The sequence below is a fragment of the Convolutriloba macropyga genome, chromosome 4 (assembly GCF_964194025.1).
Source record: "Convolutriloba macropyga chromosome 4, txConMacr16.3, whole genome shotgun sequence".
Lineage (NCBI taxonomy): Eukaryota > Metazoa > Xenacoelomorpha > Acoela > Convolutidae > Convolutriloba > Convolutriloba macropyga.
This window is the reverse complement of record NC_134471.1, coordinates 3,148,203-3,165,398: the sequence shown is the minus strand read 5'-3', so window position 1 is coordinate 3,165,398 and position 17,196 is coordinate 3,148,203. Positions and strand designations below refer to the sequence as shown.

Here is a 17,196-nt window from a genome sequence, read left to right as displayed (position 1 = left end):
GTAATCCAAATGAAGTTATGTTGAACGCGTACTGTACCTCAATTCTTTTGATGTGGAGGGCAAATATTGAAACAGTATATATTTGGCATTTATGCTGTCATAATGTACATAACGGCCTACATGACAACCCAAAAAATGTATGAGTCAGTTGAGTGAAGAAATGAAACAGTCAAGCGCCGCAGATCCAAGTTGTTCGTTTCGCATCTTGCAGAAACTTGGAAACGCATTTGTCCAGGGTAATGAGGTCGGATTTCAAGAATGCATTTGCCTGCTTCTTAGGCAAAATTTTGTGTACACTTCACGTAATTTAGTTTTCATCAAAACCAGTTGAAAGGAGAGTCGTAGTTTTCGGTTGAAGTCAATGAAAACAATTCAGAGGATGGATGATGGAAATAAAACATTTATGAAACAAATCAACAAATGCTGTACGTTTTAAGGCCTGAAGCTTTAAAGAATGTGTGTCTAGCTGTCTTCAAGTCACAATATAGAATGCTCCACAGAGAAAAAAAGTAAACGGCTCCCTCAAAGTTGAAATTCCTTGGAAGCAAGTGACAGAGAATCTAATAACAAAGATGGTAGTGGTCACGTTATTCGACTGAGCGATGGATCAAAGGTTCAGAAAATTAAAAGTCCTGAAAGCTATTGAATTATTTGTCCTGTTGGTTTTGGAATTTTCAAAGGATCGGTAGGGTTATTTTTGCGAGCAGTTGCTTCTTTATTACCGAGATCGTTCTGATGGGGTCTGTGATGTACTGCAAAATTGCGGCACATTCGAAGAGAGATATAATCAGGAAAACGCTGTAGTTGAGAGAAATCGGAAAAACTTTGAATCCTTCCAACAAGATATTGAAAGGACAAGGCAGTTTCTTGACAATCCGAGTAACGCTTTGGAATTGTTAAACGTCGCTGCAACAAATTTCAGATGTTTAGACAATTTAGACGCCTGCTAAGATCTTGACCAAGGTCGAAAAATAATTTCGCACTACAAAAAACTTCCCAATCTCATGGATGAAGAAAAATTCCTTGAGCTTGCCTCACTTTTGAATGTTGAGCAAAAATCTTTTTCGCTTGAAATCATGAGCTATGAACGGAAGCGTCTAAACAAATTACCAGTCAAAAGAATTTACCCAATTCTGTGTGGCGGTGCTGGCACAGGTAAAACCCTTGTTGTTAAGTGTTCATCAATGCCTGTGAAGATTATTCAAATCAACCAAAATAGATCCTCTGAAGCCATGTGTTTGCCTTGGTGCGCTTACAGCTGCAGCAGAAAGAAATGTAGGAGGCGTTACCCTGCATATCCTTTTAGCCAAAGTCTGAGCGTGCTCTGGCAATAGGTTTCGAGACCCAGTCCCGGTTGCGCAAACAATATTCACAACTCAGGGTCCTAATTATTGACGAAAAATCTTTGGTTGGAAACTATTTTTTACACATAATCGATCAACACTTGAGAAGAATAAAAAATTGTGACGAACCATTTGATGGCGTGACAAATATGTTTTGGCCATATTTTTCAATTACACACTCCCCCGTTAAGTATTCATACATCTTCTCTCAGTCGTCAAGCATGAAAGAACTGCCAGTTAACGATACTCTGTGGTCCGGGTTCAAACTACACGCGTTGACCAAATAATGAGACAGAATGAACAAGATTGGTTTGAAATAACTAACAGACTGTAAGAAGAACAATTAACTGACGCACATTGGAAACTGTTAGGCAGTTTGAATACAGCACCAGAGGGTTCTTTGCTCCTCTGTTCAATCCGGAAAATGTTGAAGCAAGTAATGCTGATGCGACTAACCAGTTTCCAGAGCAAAAATATGAGGCAATCGCCTCAAATCAAATCAAAACCCATTCCAGACAGAACAGCTAGGATAGTACGTTTGATCGAGTCTATGCGAGCAGATTGGACTCCATAATGGTCCTGTTTTCTGAGAGACATGTCGCACCGGAAAACACTGAACGCCCTCTCATCTCTTGGCTACGTACTCGTTTGTTAAATGCAGGGCAATCCAATGTGGTTAAGGCCCTATCGGAAGCTAGATTAGTCACCCCATTAAGTAGAGCAGGCTTGTTATCATCCATTGCCCGTGAGGCAGCTGTGCTCACAGTAGTATACCCTGACAACCACGCCAACTATATGGGTGTGTTTTCGGCGGGTCTCCCAATTACTTCTTATCCCAACTTGGCATTCGTAGCTCTTTACCGCAACTACCAAACTATTGAAGCCTCCAACGATCAGATGGCACGGCAAAGAGGGCTCCAAACCGTAAGAATCCAATACTATAGGAAAGGGACAGAATCGATATGAGTGATATATCACGGCGGCGTACGCGAACATTGCTCTTGAGTCTGCAATAGCTGAGATGACAGAAGAATTGCATATTTTGCCCTTACCGGTGCAGCCCGTTCTAGCGAACAATACCGACAGTTACACGGCAATATTAGACGGGTCTTAATGGCAGTTAGAGACACCAAAACAAGGATGGCTAACCCAGGTCCCCAAGCGAATGCGGCAGGCCCTGGCGCAGCAATTCTAGGAGGACGAATGCCCTAGAAACTTCACTATATTTCACTTTACTTCACACTACTTTTACTTTGTTGTGTTGAGCCTCTCTCAACCGTATTTCGCTAATATGAAAAAGAATTGTATGGCCTTGTTGCGACAGCTTGGAAAGGCGACAATTTTTCAAACTTTGTTGATGCCCGAAGCTCATTGGCCAGACCTACGTCGGATTCTATATCGTCTATTGTATCCTGATATTTAATTCTCAGACGAAAAATTACTCAACCTATCTTATGAAGAAAAACTTTAGGAGTGATCCCGTTAATATCAATTGTTTTTTGACCAGGAAGTAGGATGGTTTCTTACAGAAGTTCTTCAAACAGAAAACAGCCCAATCGGCCTTGTAACTGATTACTTCGGCTGTGTAGAGGCTCGGTAGTGTTGAGAAGAATAAAAAATTGTGACGAACCATTTGATGGCGTGACAAAAATGTTTTGGCCATATTTTTCAATTACACACTCCCCCGTTAAGTATTCATACATCTTCTCTCAGTCGTCAAGCATCAAAGAACTGCCAGTTAATGATACTCTGTGGTCCGGGTTCAAACTACACGCGTTGACCAAATAATGAGACAGAATGAACAAGATTGGTGTGAAATAACTAACAGACTGCAAGAAGAACAATTAACTGACGCACATTGGAAAATGTTAGGCAGTTTGAATACAGCACCAGAGGGTTCTTTGCTCCTCTGTTCAATCCGGAAAACGTTGAAGCAAGTAATGCTGATGCGACTAACCAGTTTCCAGAGCAAAAATATGAGGCAATCGCCTCAAATCAAATCAAAACCCATTCCAGACAGAACAGCTAGGATAGTACGTTTGATCGAGTCTATGCGAGCAGATTGGACTCCATAATGGTCCTGTTTTCTGAGAGACATGTCACACCGGAAAACACTGAACGCCCTCTCATCTCTTGGCTACGTACTCGTTTGTTAAATGCAGGGCAATCCAATGTGGTTAAGGCCCTATCGGAAGCTAGATTAGTCACCCCATTAAGTAGAGCAGGCTTGTTATCATCCATTGCCCGTGAGGCAGCTGTGCTCACAGCAGTATACCCTGACAACCACGCCAACTATATGGGTGTGTTTTCGGCGGGTCTCCCAATTACTTCTTATCCCAACTTGGCATTCGTAGCTCTTTACCGCAACTACCAAACTATTGAAGCCTCCAACGATCAGATGGCACGGCAAAGAGGGCTCCAAACCGTAAGAATCCAATACTATAGGAAAGGGACAGAATCGATATGAGTGATATATCACGGCGGCGTACGCGAACATTGCTCTTGAGTCTGCAATAGCTGAGATGACAGAAGAATTGCATATTTTGCCCTTACCGGTGCAGCCCGTTCTAGCGAACAATACCGACAGTTACACGGCAATATTAGACGGGTCTTAATGGCAGTTAGAGACACAAAAAAAAGATGGCTAACCCAGGTCCCCAAGCGAATGCGGCAGGCCCTGGCGCAGCAATTCTAGGAGGACGAATGCCCTAGAAACTTCACTATATTTCACTTTACTTCACACTACTTTTACTTTGTTGTGTTGAGCCTCTCTCAACCGTATTTCGCTAATATGAAAAAGAATTGTATGGCCTGGTTGCGACAGCTTGGAAAGGCGACAATTTTTCAAACTTTGTTGATGCCCGAAGCTCATTGGCCAGACCTACGTCGGATTCTATATCGTCTATTGTATCCTGATATTTAATTCTCAGACGAAAAATTACTCAACCTATCTTATGAAGAAAAACTTTAGGAGTGATCCCGTTAATATCAATTGTTTTTTGACCAGGAAGTAGGATGGTTTCTTACAGAAGTTCTTCAAACAGAAAACAGCCCAATCGGCCTTGTAACTGATTACTTCGGCTGTGTAGAGGCTCGGTAGTGTTGAGAAGAATAAAAAATTGTGACGAACCATTTGATGGCATGACAAAAATGTTTTGGCCATATTTTTCAATTACACACTCCCCCGTTAAGTATTCATACATCTTCTCTCAGTCGTCAAGCATCAAAGAACTGCCAGTTAATGATACTCTGTGGTCCGGGTTCAAACTACACGCGTTGACCAAATAATGAGACAGAATGAACAAGATTGGTGTGAAATAACTAACAGACTGCAAGAAGAACAATTAACTGACGCACATTGGAAAATGTTAGGCAGTTTGAATACAGCACCAGAGGGTTCTTTGCTCCTCTGTTCAATCCGGAAAACGTTGAAGCAAGTAATGCTGATGCGACTAACCAGTTTCCAGAGCAAAAATATGAGGCAATCGCCTCAAATCAAATCAAAACCCATTCCAGACAGAACAGCTAGGATAGTACGTTTGATCGAGTCTATGCGAGCAGATTGGACTCCATAATGGTCCTGTTTTCTGAGAGACATGTCACACCGGAAAACACTGAACGCCCTCTCATCTCTTGGCTACGTACTCGTTTGTTAAATGCAGGGCAATCCAATGTGGTTAAGGCCCTATCGGAAGCTCGATTAGTCACCCCATTAATTAGAGCAGGCTTGTTATCATCCATTGCCCGTGAGGCAGCTATGCTCACAGCAGCATACCCTGACAACCACGCCAACTATATGGGTATGTTTTCGGCGGGTCTCCCAATTATTTCTTATCCCAACTTGGCATTCGTAGCTCTTTACCGCAACTACCAAACTATTGAAGCCCCCAACGATCAGATGGCACGGCAAAGAAAGCTCCAAACCATAAGAAGCCACTATAGGAAAGGGACGGAGTCGATATGAGTGATATATCACGGCGGCGTACGCGAACATTGCTCTTGAGTCTGCAATAGCTGGGATGACAGAAGAATTGCATATTTTGCCCTTCCCGGTGCAGCCCGTTCTAGCGAACAATACCGACAGTTACACGGCAATATTAGACAGGTCTTAATGGCAGTTAGAGACACCAAAACCAGGATGGCTAACCCAGGTCCCCAAGCGAATGCGGCAGGCCCTGGCGCAGCAATTCTAGGAGAACGAATGCCCTAGAAACTTCACTATATTTCACTTTACTTCACACTACTTTTACTTTGTTGTGTTGAGCCTCTCTCAACCGTATTTCGCTAATATCAAAAAGAATTGTATGGCCTGGTCGCGACAGCTTGGAAAAGCGACAATTTTTCAAACTTTGTTGATGCCCGAAGCTCATTGGCCAGACCTACGTCGGATTCTATATCGTCTATTGTATCCTGATTTTTAATTCTCAGACGAAAAATTACTCAACCTATCTTATGAAGAAAAACTTAAGCATATTAGGAGTGATCCCGTTAATATCAATTGTTTTTTGACCAGGAAGTAGGATGGTTTCTTACAGAAGTTCTTCAAACAGAAAACAGCCCAATCGGCCTTGCAACTGATTACTTCGGCTGTGTAGAGGCTCAGTAGTGTTGAGAAGAATAAAAAATTGTGACGAACCATTTGATGGCGTGACAAATGTTTTGGCCATATTTTTCAATTACACACTCCCCCGTTAAGTATTCATACATCTTCTCTCAGTCGTCAAGAATCAAAGAACTGCCAGTTAATGATACTCTGTGGTCCGGGTTCAAACTACACGTGTTGACCAAATAATGAGACAGAATGAACACGATTGGTGTGAAATAACTAAGAGACTGCAAGAAAAACAATTAACTGACGCACATTGGAAAATGTTCGGCAGTTTGAATACAGCACCAGATGTTTCTTTGCTCCTCTGTTCAATCCGGAAAATGTTGAAGCAAGTAATGCTGATGCGACTAACCAGTTTCCAGAGCAAAAATATGAGGCAATCGCCTCAAATCAAATCAAAACCCATTCCAGACAGAACAGCTAGGATAGTACGTTTGATCGAGTCTATGCGAGCAGATTGGACTCCATAATGGTCCTGTTTTCTGAGAGACATGTCACACCGGAAAACCCTGAACGCCCTCTCATCTCTTGGCTACGTACTCGTTTGTTAAATGAAGGGCAATCCAATGTGGTTAAGGCCCTATCGGAAGCTCGATTAGTCACCCCATTAAGTAGAGCAGGCTTGTTATCATCCATTGCCCGTGAGGCAGCTATGCTCACAGCAGCATACCCTGACAACCACGCCAACTATATGGATGTGTTTTCGGCGGGTCTCCCAATTACTTCTTATCCCAACTTGGCATTCGTAGCTCTTTACCGCAACTACCAAACTATTGAAGCCTCCAACGATCAGATGGCACGGCAAAGAGGGCTCCAAACCGTAAGAAGCCAATACTGGCGCAGGCCCTGGCGCAGCAATTCTAGGAGGACGAATGCCCTAGAAACTTCACTATATTTCACTTTATTTCACACTACTTTTACTTTGTTGTGTTGAGCCTCTCTCAACCGTATTTCGCTAATATGAAAAAGAATTGTATGGCCTGGTCGCGACAGCTTGGAAAGGCGACAATTTTTCAAAATTTGTTGATGCCCGAAGCTCATTGGCCAGACCTACGTCGGATTCTATATCGTCTATTGTATCCTGATATTTAATTCTCAGACGAAAAATTACTCAACCTATCTTATGAAGAAAAACTTAAGCATATTAGGAGTGATCCCGTTAATATCAATTGTTTTTTGACCAGGAAGTAGGATGGTTTCTTACAGAAGTTCTTCAAACAGAAAACAGCCCAATCGGCCTTGTAACTGATTACTTCGGCTGTGTAGAGGCTCAGTAGAGGGGCTCACTACATCTTCACATACGGCTCTTTGTGAAAGACGCGCCTGATATACGCTACAACAATGATGAAGCAGTTGTTGAGTACATTGATAAATGTATTTCGACTTCTTTGACCATGCCTGCTATCAGTGGTGTAAAATTGTCTCAGCAGGAGGAGAGAATGCCTCAAAAGTTTCAACTGCCCTCTCACAGAAAGAACTGCAGCGGGAAATCGAATGCTTGTCGTTATGGCTTCCTCAAACCTCCGATATCTCGAACTGTTATATTAAGACCGCTCCCAAAGGAAACAGACTAGAAAACTTCGTGAGTTGCATCTACATATTATACAATTTGTCAAAGCACTTCCGCGAGGTGCTGCCTGTAAGTGCAATTTCAACGATTTCCTGAAACTTTGCGGTTTAACTAATGAACAATATCTCCTAGTTTTGCGGAGTACACTCGATAAACCAACAATCTTCTATGCTCGTCATCCAAATGAAGTTATGTTGAACGCGTACTGTACCTCAATTCTTTTGATGTGGAGGGCAAATATTGAAAAAGTATATATTTGGCATTTATGCTGTCATAATGTATATAACGGCCTACATGACAACCCAAAAAAGGTATGAGTCACTTGAGTGAAGAAATGAAACAGTCAAGCGCCGCAGATCCAAGTTGTTCATTTCGCATCATGCGGAAACTTGGAAACGCATTTGTCCAGGGTAATGAGGTCGGATTTCAAGAATGCATTTGCCTGCTTCTTAGGCAAAGTTTTGTGTACACTTCACGTAATGTAGTTTTCATCAAAATGAAAGGAGAGTCGTAGTTTTCGGTTGAAGTCGACGGAATCAATTGAGAGGATGGATGATGGAAATAAAACATTTATGAAACAAATCAACAAATGCTGTACGTTTTAAGGCCTGAAGCTTTAAAGAATGTGTGTCTAACTGTCTTCAAGTCACAATATAGAATGCTCTACGGAGAAAAAAGTAAACGGCTCCCTCAAAGTTGAAATTCCTTGGAAGCAAGTGACAGAAAATCTAATAACGAAGATGATAGTGGTCACGTTATTCGACTGAGCGATTGATCAAAGGTTCAGAAAATTAAAAGTCCTAAAAGCTATTGAATTATTTGTTCTGTTGGTTTTGGAATTTTGAAAGATCGGTAGGGTCATTTTTGTGAGCAGTTGCTTCTTTATTACCGATATCGTTCTGATGGGGTCTGTGATGTACTGCAAAATTGCGGCAATAGAGATATAATCAGGTAAACGCTGTAGTTGAGAGAAATCGGAAAAACTTTGAATCCTTCCAACAAGATATTGAAAGGACAAGGCAGTTTCTTGACAATCCGAGTAACGCTTTGGAATTGTTAAACGTCGCTGCAACAAATTTCAGATGTTTAGACAATTTAGACGCCTGCTAAGATCTTGACCAAGGTCGAAAAATAATTTCGCACTACGAAAAGCTTCCCAATGTCATGGATGAAGAAAAATTCCTTGAGCTTGCCTCAATTTTGAATGTTGAGCAAAAATCTTTTTTGCTTGAAATCAAGAGCTATGAACGGAAGCGTCTAAACAAATTACCGGTCAAAAGAATTTACCCGATTCTGTCTGGTGGTGCTGGCACAGGTAAAACCCTTGTTGTTAAGTGTTCATCAATGCCTGTTAAGATTATTCAAATCAACCAAAAAAGATCCTCTGAAGCCATGTGTTTGCCTGGGCGCGTTTACAGCTGCAGCAGAAAGAAATGTAGGAGGCGCTACCCTGCATATCCTTTTAGCCAAACCCACTAATTCTGAGCGTGCTCTGGCAATGGTTTTCGCGACCCAGTCCCGGTTGCGCCAACAATATTCACAACTCAGGGTCCTAATTATTGACGAAATATCTTTGGTTGGAAACTACTTTTTACACATAATTGATCAACACTTAAGAATAAAAAATTGTGACGAACCATTGCGTGACAGAACCAATGCTGACATTTCTAAGACGAATTGGTTGAGTAAGCTAATGAATTACTGTAGTTATTAAATTTCATAAACAACCTATTACAAACGACAACACATGTCAATGCGGTCTTTATCTAAAACCAATTACAAATTAATTCCTATATTTACGTTGCTGGTGAAATCTTTAGCTTTCACCTACCGATTGATTGTAAATTTTCGGTAAATCTTTGACTGATGCCCTTCTACTATAGCATTGCGTGTCAAATTAGCGTTATTTGGTTCTTCCGATCTGTTGGCACTAAATGTGTAATAAATCCATCTTTTCGGGTCAAGTTTTTATCCAAGTTATAGCTACTAGATTCAATTGATCTTCCTGTTCTTCTAAGAATTTCGAGTGAAGAAATGAAACAGTCAAGCGCCGCAGATCCAAGTTGTTCGTTTCGCATCATGCGGAAACTTGGAAACGCATTTGTCCAGGGTAATGAGGTCGGATTTCAAGAATGCATTTGCCTGCTTCTTAGGCAAAGTTTTGTGTACACTTCACGTAATGTAGTTTTCATCAAAATGAAAGGAGAGTCGTAGTTTTCGGTTGAAGTCGACGGAATCAATTGAGAGGATGGATGATGGAAATAAAACATTTATGAAACAAATCAACAAATGCTGTACGTTTTAAGGCCTGAAGCTTTAAAGAATGTGTGTCTAACTGTCTTCAAGTCACAATATAGAATGCTCTACGGAGAAAAAAGTAAACGGCTCCCTCAAAGTTGAAATTCCTTGGAAGCAAGTGACAGAAAATCTAATAACGAAGATGATAGTGGTCACGTTATTCGACTGAGCGATTGATCAAAGGTTCAGAAAATTAAAAGTCCTAAAAGCTATTGAATTATTTGTTCTGTTGGTTTTGGAATTTTGAAAGATCGGTAGGGTCTTTTTTGTGAGCAGTTGCTTCTTTATTACCGATATCGTTCTGATGGGGTCTGTGATGTACTGCAAAATTGCGGCAATAGAGATATAATCAGGTAAACGCTGTAGTTGAGAGAAATCGGAAAAACTTTGAATCCTTCCAACAAGATATTGAAAGGACAAGGCAGTTTCTTGACAATCCGAGTAACGCTTTGGAATTGTTAAACGTCGCTGCAACAAATTTCAGATGTTTAGACAATTTAGACGCCTGCTAAGATCTTGACCAAGGTCGAAAAATAATTTCGCACTACGAAAAGCTTCCCAATGTCATGGATGAAGAAAAATTCCTTGAGCTTGCCTCAATTTTGAATGTTGAGCAAAAATCTTTTTTGCTTGAAATCAAGAGCTATGAACGGAAGCGTCTAAACAAATTACCGGTCAAAAGAATTTACCCGATTCTGTCTGGTGGTGCTGGCACAGGTAAAACCCTTGTTGTTAAGTGTTCATCAATGCCTGTTAAGATTATTCAAATCAACCAAAAAAGATCCTCTGAAGCCATGTGTTTGCCTGGGCGCGTTTACAGCTGCAGCAGAAAGAAATGTAGGAGGCGCTACCCTGCATATCCTTTTAGCCAAACCCACTAATTCTGAGCGTGCTCTGGCAATGGTTTTCGCGACCCAGTCCCGGTTGCGCCAACAATATTCACAACTCAGGGTCCTAATTATTGACGAAATATCTTTGGTTGGAAACTACTTTTTACACATAATTGATCAACACTTAAGAATAAAAAATTGTGACGAACCATTGCGTGACAGAACCAATGCTGACATTTCTAAGACGAATTGGTTGAGTAAGCTAATGAATTACTGTAGTTATTAAATTTCATAAACAACCTATTACAAACGACAACACATGTCAATGCGGTCTTTATCTAAAACCAATTACAAATTAATTCCTATATTTACGTTGCTGGTGAAATCTTTAGCTTTCACCTACCGATTGATTGTAAATTTTCGGTAAATCTTTGACTGATGCCCTTCTACTATAGCATTGCGTGTCAAATTAGCGTTATTTGGTTCTTCCGATCTGTTGGCACTAAATGTGTAATAAATCCATCTTTTCGGGTCAAGTTTTTATCCAAGTTATAGCTACTAGATTCAATTGATCTTCCTGTTCTTCTAAGAATTTCGATGCTATTAATTTTGAAGTTTCTTCAAAGAAAACAACTTTTTTCGTTGTTCTTCTACCCTGGCAGTCCTCGAAATTCTGAGAAAATGTTTCAGGTATTAACTTAACCTTCAGAATAGTTAAAGTGTACTGAAGCCTGTAACTTCTTTTTTGTATCCAATTTTGTACCTTGCAACAACAGCAAAAAGCTCTGCTATCTTTCAATTTTTCGAATGAGAATCTCTACTGATCACAATTTGCTAACCTTTCAACCAAAATAGAGGCCAGCAGAATCTATCGCGGCTATATTCCACTTTAAATACTTACAATGAAATTTTTAGAAAAAACTGTTTGACGCAATACCCTTTAAAACCTCCGATATCTCAAACTGTTATATTAAGACCGCTCCCAAAGGAAACAGACTAGAAAACTTCGTGAGTTGCATCTACATATTATACAAGTTGTCAAAGCACTTCCGCAAGGTGCTGCCTGTAAGTACAATTTCAACGATTTCCTGAAACTTTGCGGTTTAACTAATGAACAATATCTCCTAGTATTGAAGAGTGCACTCGATAAACCAACAATCTTCTATGCTCGTAATCCAAAAGAAGTTATGTTGAACGCGTACTGTACCTCCATTCTTTTGATGTGGAGGGCAAATATTGAAAAAGTATATATTTGGCATTTATGCTGTCATAATGTATATAACGGCCTACATGACAACACAAAAAAGGTATGAGTCACTTGAGTGAAGAAATGAAACAGTCAAGCGCCGCAGATCCAAGTTGTTCGTTTCGCATCATGCGGAAACTTGGAAACGCATTTGTCCAGGGCAATGAGGTCGGATTTCAAGAATGCATTTGCCTGCTTCTTAGGCAGTTTTGTGTACACTTCACGTAATGTAGTTTTCATCAAACTGAAAGGAGAGTCGTAGTTTTCGGTTGAAGTCGATGGAATCAATTGAGAGGATGGATGATGGAAATAAAACATTTATGAAACAAATCAACAAATGCTGTACGTTTTAAGGCCTGAAGCTTTAAAGAATGTGTGTCTAACTGTCTTCAAGTCACAATATAGAATGCTCTACGGAGAAAAAAGTAAACGGCTCCCTCAAAGTTGAAATTCCTTGGAAGCAAGTGACAGAAAATCTAATAACGAAGATGATAGTGGTCACGTTATTCGACTGAGCGATGGATCAAAGGTTCAGAAAATTAAAAGTCCTAAAAGCTATTGAATTATTTGTTCTGTTGGTTTTGGAAAAACCCTTGTTGTTAAGTGTTCATCAATGCCTGTTAAGATTAATCAAATCAACCAAAATAGATCCTCTGAAGCCATGTGTTTGCCTTGGTGCGTTTACAGCTGCAGCAGAAAGAAATGTAGGAGGCGCTACCCTGCATATCCTTTTAGCCAAACCCACTAATTCTGAGCGTGCTCTGGCAATGGTTTTCGCGACCCAGTCCCGGTTGCGCCAACAATATTCACAACTCAGGGTCCTAATTATTGACGAAAAATCTTTGGTTGGAAACTACTTTTTACACATAATTGATCAACACTTAAGAATAAAAAATTGTGACGAACCATTGCGTGACAGAACCAATGCTGACATTTCTAAGACGAATTGGTTGAGTAAGCTAATGAATTACTGTAGTTATTAAATTTCATAAACAACCTACTACAAACGACAACACATGTCAATGCGGTCTTTATCTAAAATCAATTACAAATTAATTCCTATATTTACGTTGCTGGTGAAATCTTTAGCTTTCACCTACCGATTGATTGTAAATTTTCGGTAAATCTTTGACTGATGCCCTTCTACTATAGCATTGCGTGTCAAATTAGCGTTTTTTGGTTCTTCCGATCTGTTGGCACTAAATGTGTAATAAATCCATCTTTTCGGTTCAAGTTTTTATCCAAGTTATAGCTACTAGATTCAATTGATCTTCCTGTTCTTCTAAGAATTTCGATGCTATTAATTTTGAAGTTTCTTCAAAGAAAACAACTTTTTTCGGTGTTCTTCTACCCTGGCAGTCCTCGAAATTCTGAGAAAATGTTTCAGGTATTAACTTAACCTTCAGAATAGTTAAAGTGTACTGAAGCCTGTAACTTCTTTTTTGTATCCAATTTTGTACCTTGCAACAACAGCAAAAAGCTCTGCTATCTTTCAATTTTTCGAATGAGAATCTCTACTGATCACAATTTGCTAACCTTTCAACCAAAATAGAGGCCAGCAGAATCTATCGCGGCTATATTCCACTTTAAATACTTACAATGAAATTTTTAGAAAAAACTGTTTGACGCAATACCCTTTAAAAGTCCTCATATGAAATAGGAAAACAAGAGTCAGTTTTGTCAACAGTGAAGCGTCCACACATAGGAAAACACACACACAATTCTTCCCAGCTATCTTTGAAGGGGAAAACACACGAACAATTCTTCCCAGCTATCTTTGATTGACTCTCAAACAAATTTTGTAGCAATTATATTAGTCCTGCGGACTTGTGATTTTTCGCTTAATTACATGTAATTTTTAGCCATACCGTTTTGTGGTCTGACCATTTTAATTTTTGTCCTGAAAACATGATAAAGAAGTAAAACCCGGAGGTCATTATGTTGCTGAGCACATCTCAGAGATCTGCTGGTCTATAAGTGCAAAATTCATCGAAGCTACGAAGAAGATATAAAATTATAAAAACATAACCGACTAACGTCAGACGAATTGCTCTCAAACGACCGGTTGGCGTCGTCAGTAGCTAGCCGCGGTTTAGGGAGGCTAGCTTTCGCTTAATTGGAGGGGCGTGATGTGAGGTGCACGGGAGGCAACGGTGGGAGGGGTAGGGGTGAAGTGAGAGGGCTGATGTGAGGTGGGGGTGGGGTCAACTTCTAAGAACCGCCCTTCACGCCGTAAGTATAAGTCTCCAAAACAGTTTGTGCATCCCATACTTGAAGACTAGTGAGTTGAAAGGCTCTAAGAGCACTTAATACCCCTGCTCGCTACCTGTTTATCCCGTTTTCGAGGACGAAAAAAAGTCAAATGGGGCAGACGAAAAATCGTCAAGCGAAAATTCGCATAAGAACCGACCACAGGACTAATATAATTGCTATAAACTTCGTTTGCGAGCAATTAATGAAGGACACCGACTCACGCTCCAAACCCCCACTCCCACTTTAATAGCCCTAATATACAATAATTTTTTAACAAACGAGTTCATGTTGAATCTGGGCAGAGGCATAAAATTGCAATGCATCCAATTTTTCCACACAACCGCAGATAACAAAAATGCTTTTGTGCACAGATTGCTTTGATCATAACTGGAAACTGCTTTGACCATCTCTGGAAAACCCTGCGATTGCTGTTAATGCTCTTGAAAACCTATTATCGGGGTTTCAGCTTCTTCGTATCAAATTAGAAATCAGAGGCTGCACGGGCTGTCGAAAAACTTAAGGCTGCCTTAAGTTTTCCATTAACATTAGATGCCACTAAAATTGCTGGCCTTATGAATTTGGACAATAAACTATGCTATTAGCCAAGCAAAAATTCGCAAAAATCGTTTACATTTCTACGGATGTAAATATTTCTTTTGCAAAACCATTTTCAATAAAAACCAATAAACGGAAAAGATTATTTTTCATTTTTGGACAGTCATAAACTTGACTGAAAAAAAATGTTGCCAAAGAAAATATGAACAAAATCAAAGAAGACAAAAAAGACGAAAAAGTAAGAAAGACTTATAATAAACCAACAATAAAAATTTAAACAAAACTCGTGCTAAATTTTAAAACTCCGACAGGACTTCCGAAAAATTTGGGCTGATCAGTAAAAAAAACTAGAGCAATCTATGAAACCACAAATAAAACGCAACAAGGTGAGTCGTGGTTTACTAACCAAAACGTCAAGCTCAGACGTTTCTGCCAAAAAAGTACTTCGAGATCTGAATAAGGCAGCGTACATAAACATAACCAAATAACGTCGGTTGAGTTGCTCTCAAACCACTGGGGAGGGAGGTGAATTTATTGATCTGCAATACGACAATAGCCCCATCATTCTTCTTGGAGAAATACCAAGTTTTTCGGAGATTTAACTCAATTAGCCAATATTAATTGTAACGGATATCGCCCAGGACTTGATAAGTTAACCTGTCAGTCCTGTAGTCTGTGTAGCCTCTCATTATGCTCTCGTAGGATATCGGACCACCTGGGTTCTCCTGGTCTCTGTAGACTAACTCTTCATTCCACTTGAGCAGATTGCGAAGAGACTTCTTGTTGGTCAAATCATGCACGAACATCACTCCGTGGAAGCTGCGAAAGAAACGAAGAATACAGACATTGACAAAAAAGAACAATAACTCATAAAAATAAGATGGCGATATTTTATTCATTATACTCCTGTTGTAAAGCAATGCGAATGTGCAGTCAATTTAAGGTTTGGCTGTTAAATTCTATAAAAAGAACCAAAAAACTAATGCATAATACCATAATTTTTACGATAATCGTTCCAAAAAAGCTACTCAAGTCAGTGCAGAATCTCAAAAGTTACAAATTAGTCCGAAAAGGCGCAACATCAGCGGACGTACTAGATTTACTGTAATGGAGTCAAGAATAAATAACAAAGATGTAGACTGTCGTTCGATTAAGTAACTGACTTTTGGTAGAAAATGTGCCTGCTGGTTTTGTGTTGTAGAGATCCCCCTATGTCGAAGAACTCTATGATCACTGGCTTCTGTTGTTCACTGCTCTCTTGATGTAGATCACTGCCCTCTTTGTAAAAGTGCAGCTTCACCTAACAAATTACACTACGTCACTTCACAATATCACATTGGCACATTCAGAGGATTGCAGAAAAAAAATTGTATTAGCTGTTCAAAACATTTCTCCCAGACAGAGCCTCGCCGTGGCATATATAATGAACGCATAAATTACATAAAATAATTTGACAATTTCTTTACAAAAAGTTAATTCCCGTTACGCCACTCAGGAAGGAAACAGTACCATGATTCAATTTTCTCGCACACATTTTCGTAATGGAACTGGAAATTTGGAAAAATTTACTTCTTAATCTATTTCCTTAAAGTATTTCCTTTATGAAGGGCAGAGTGTTGAGGACAATTTGTCCCGTTGTCTGTCCCCTCCGAGTCTCTTTATAGATTGATGTTTGTTAAAGTTTGTTTATATTGAGTACTTGGAGAAATTAATTCTTTCAGGGAAAATTGTCTGCGATAATATATTTTAAAGACATGTTAAACCAAAAGCCTTCATTTCAGTGAAGATCTTTATGCGGGGACTAATAAAGGATATCAATAATTCTATGTTGGCACTAAGGCTTTCGATTCTGCATGCATTATGCATTCGTTTCAATAGCTAACACTGGCGAAAATATATCTGAAGTCCGTACTTCAACTGAAGCCCCAATTGTCCATGTAGGGTTAGTCAGCACAGATCCATGACACAGAATGTGGACCAGACTACTTTTGCCCACTCCGCTGTCTCCCAACACTAGAATTCGAAGACAGTCGTAACTGCTGAGAGAAGCTGCAGTCCCTGAGGACGAGGAGCCAATGTGAGCACTAGACCTCAGCATAGCAAAACCCTATTGAACTTCAAAAGAGTAAATCTAAATCCATATAACTTTCTGAAATTCAGGACTCGACGATTATCGATTTTTCAACTTGAGCGCACGGAATGCGAATTGATAAGGTGATAATGTAAAGACTTGGATCTTCGAAAATTTGGCATTGCGTTTGCTATGTTTCGCCCACTCTTAAAAACTTTTGTATTAAAATGTGAGAGACGGTCGGTAAAACGACGATATCTAGGCAAAAACGCCACAAACCCACATTTTGGTCGCTTTTTCTTCTATTCGGTATCTTGTTTTAGAACACCTGGATACGGACGTTTTTTTGCAAAGCCAGAAGCACTCATGGCTTGCAACGTTTTTTGGACAAAAGAATAGGAAGAAACGTTTCACGGTCAAA

The 17,196-nt window shown here is 39.9% G+C and overlaps 1 protein-coding gene across 1 annotated transcript in view; it reads right to left on the bottom strand.

The window, feature by feature from the left end:
* LOC142338209 (rab-like protein 3) overlaps nt 1-16,849 on the bottom strand; it is a 40,018-nt gene extending 23,169 nt beyond the window's left edge. The window contains exons 1-3 of the mRNA XM_075387855.1: nt 16,617-16,849; nt 15,868-16,004; nt 15,362-15,523 (exon numbers count right to left, since the gene is read on the bottom strand). Of these exons, the coding sequence (XP_075243970.1) occupies nt 15,362-15,523; nt 15,868-16,004; nt 16,617-16,802 (485 nt within the window). The 5' untranslated portion in view covers nt 16,803-16,849. The remainder of the gene's footprint in view (nt 1-15,361; nt 15,524-15,867; nt 16,005-16,616) is intronic.
* Between the last annotated feature and the right edge of the window lie 347 nt (nt 16,850-17,196).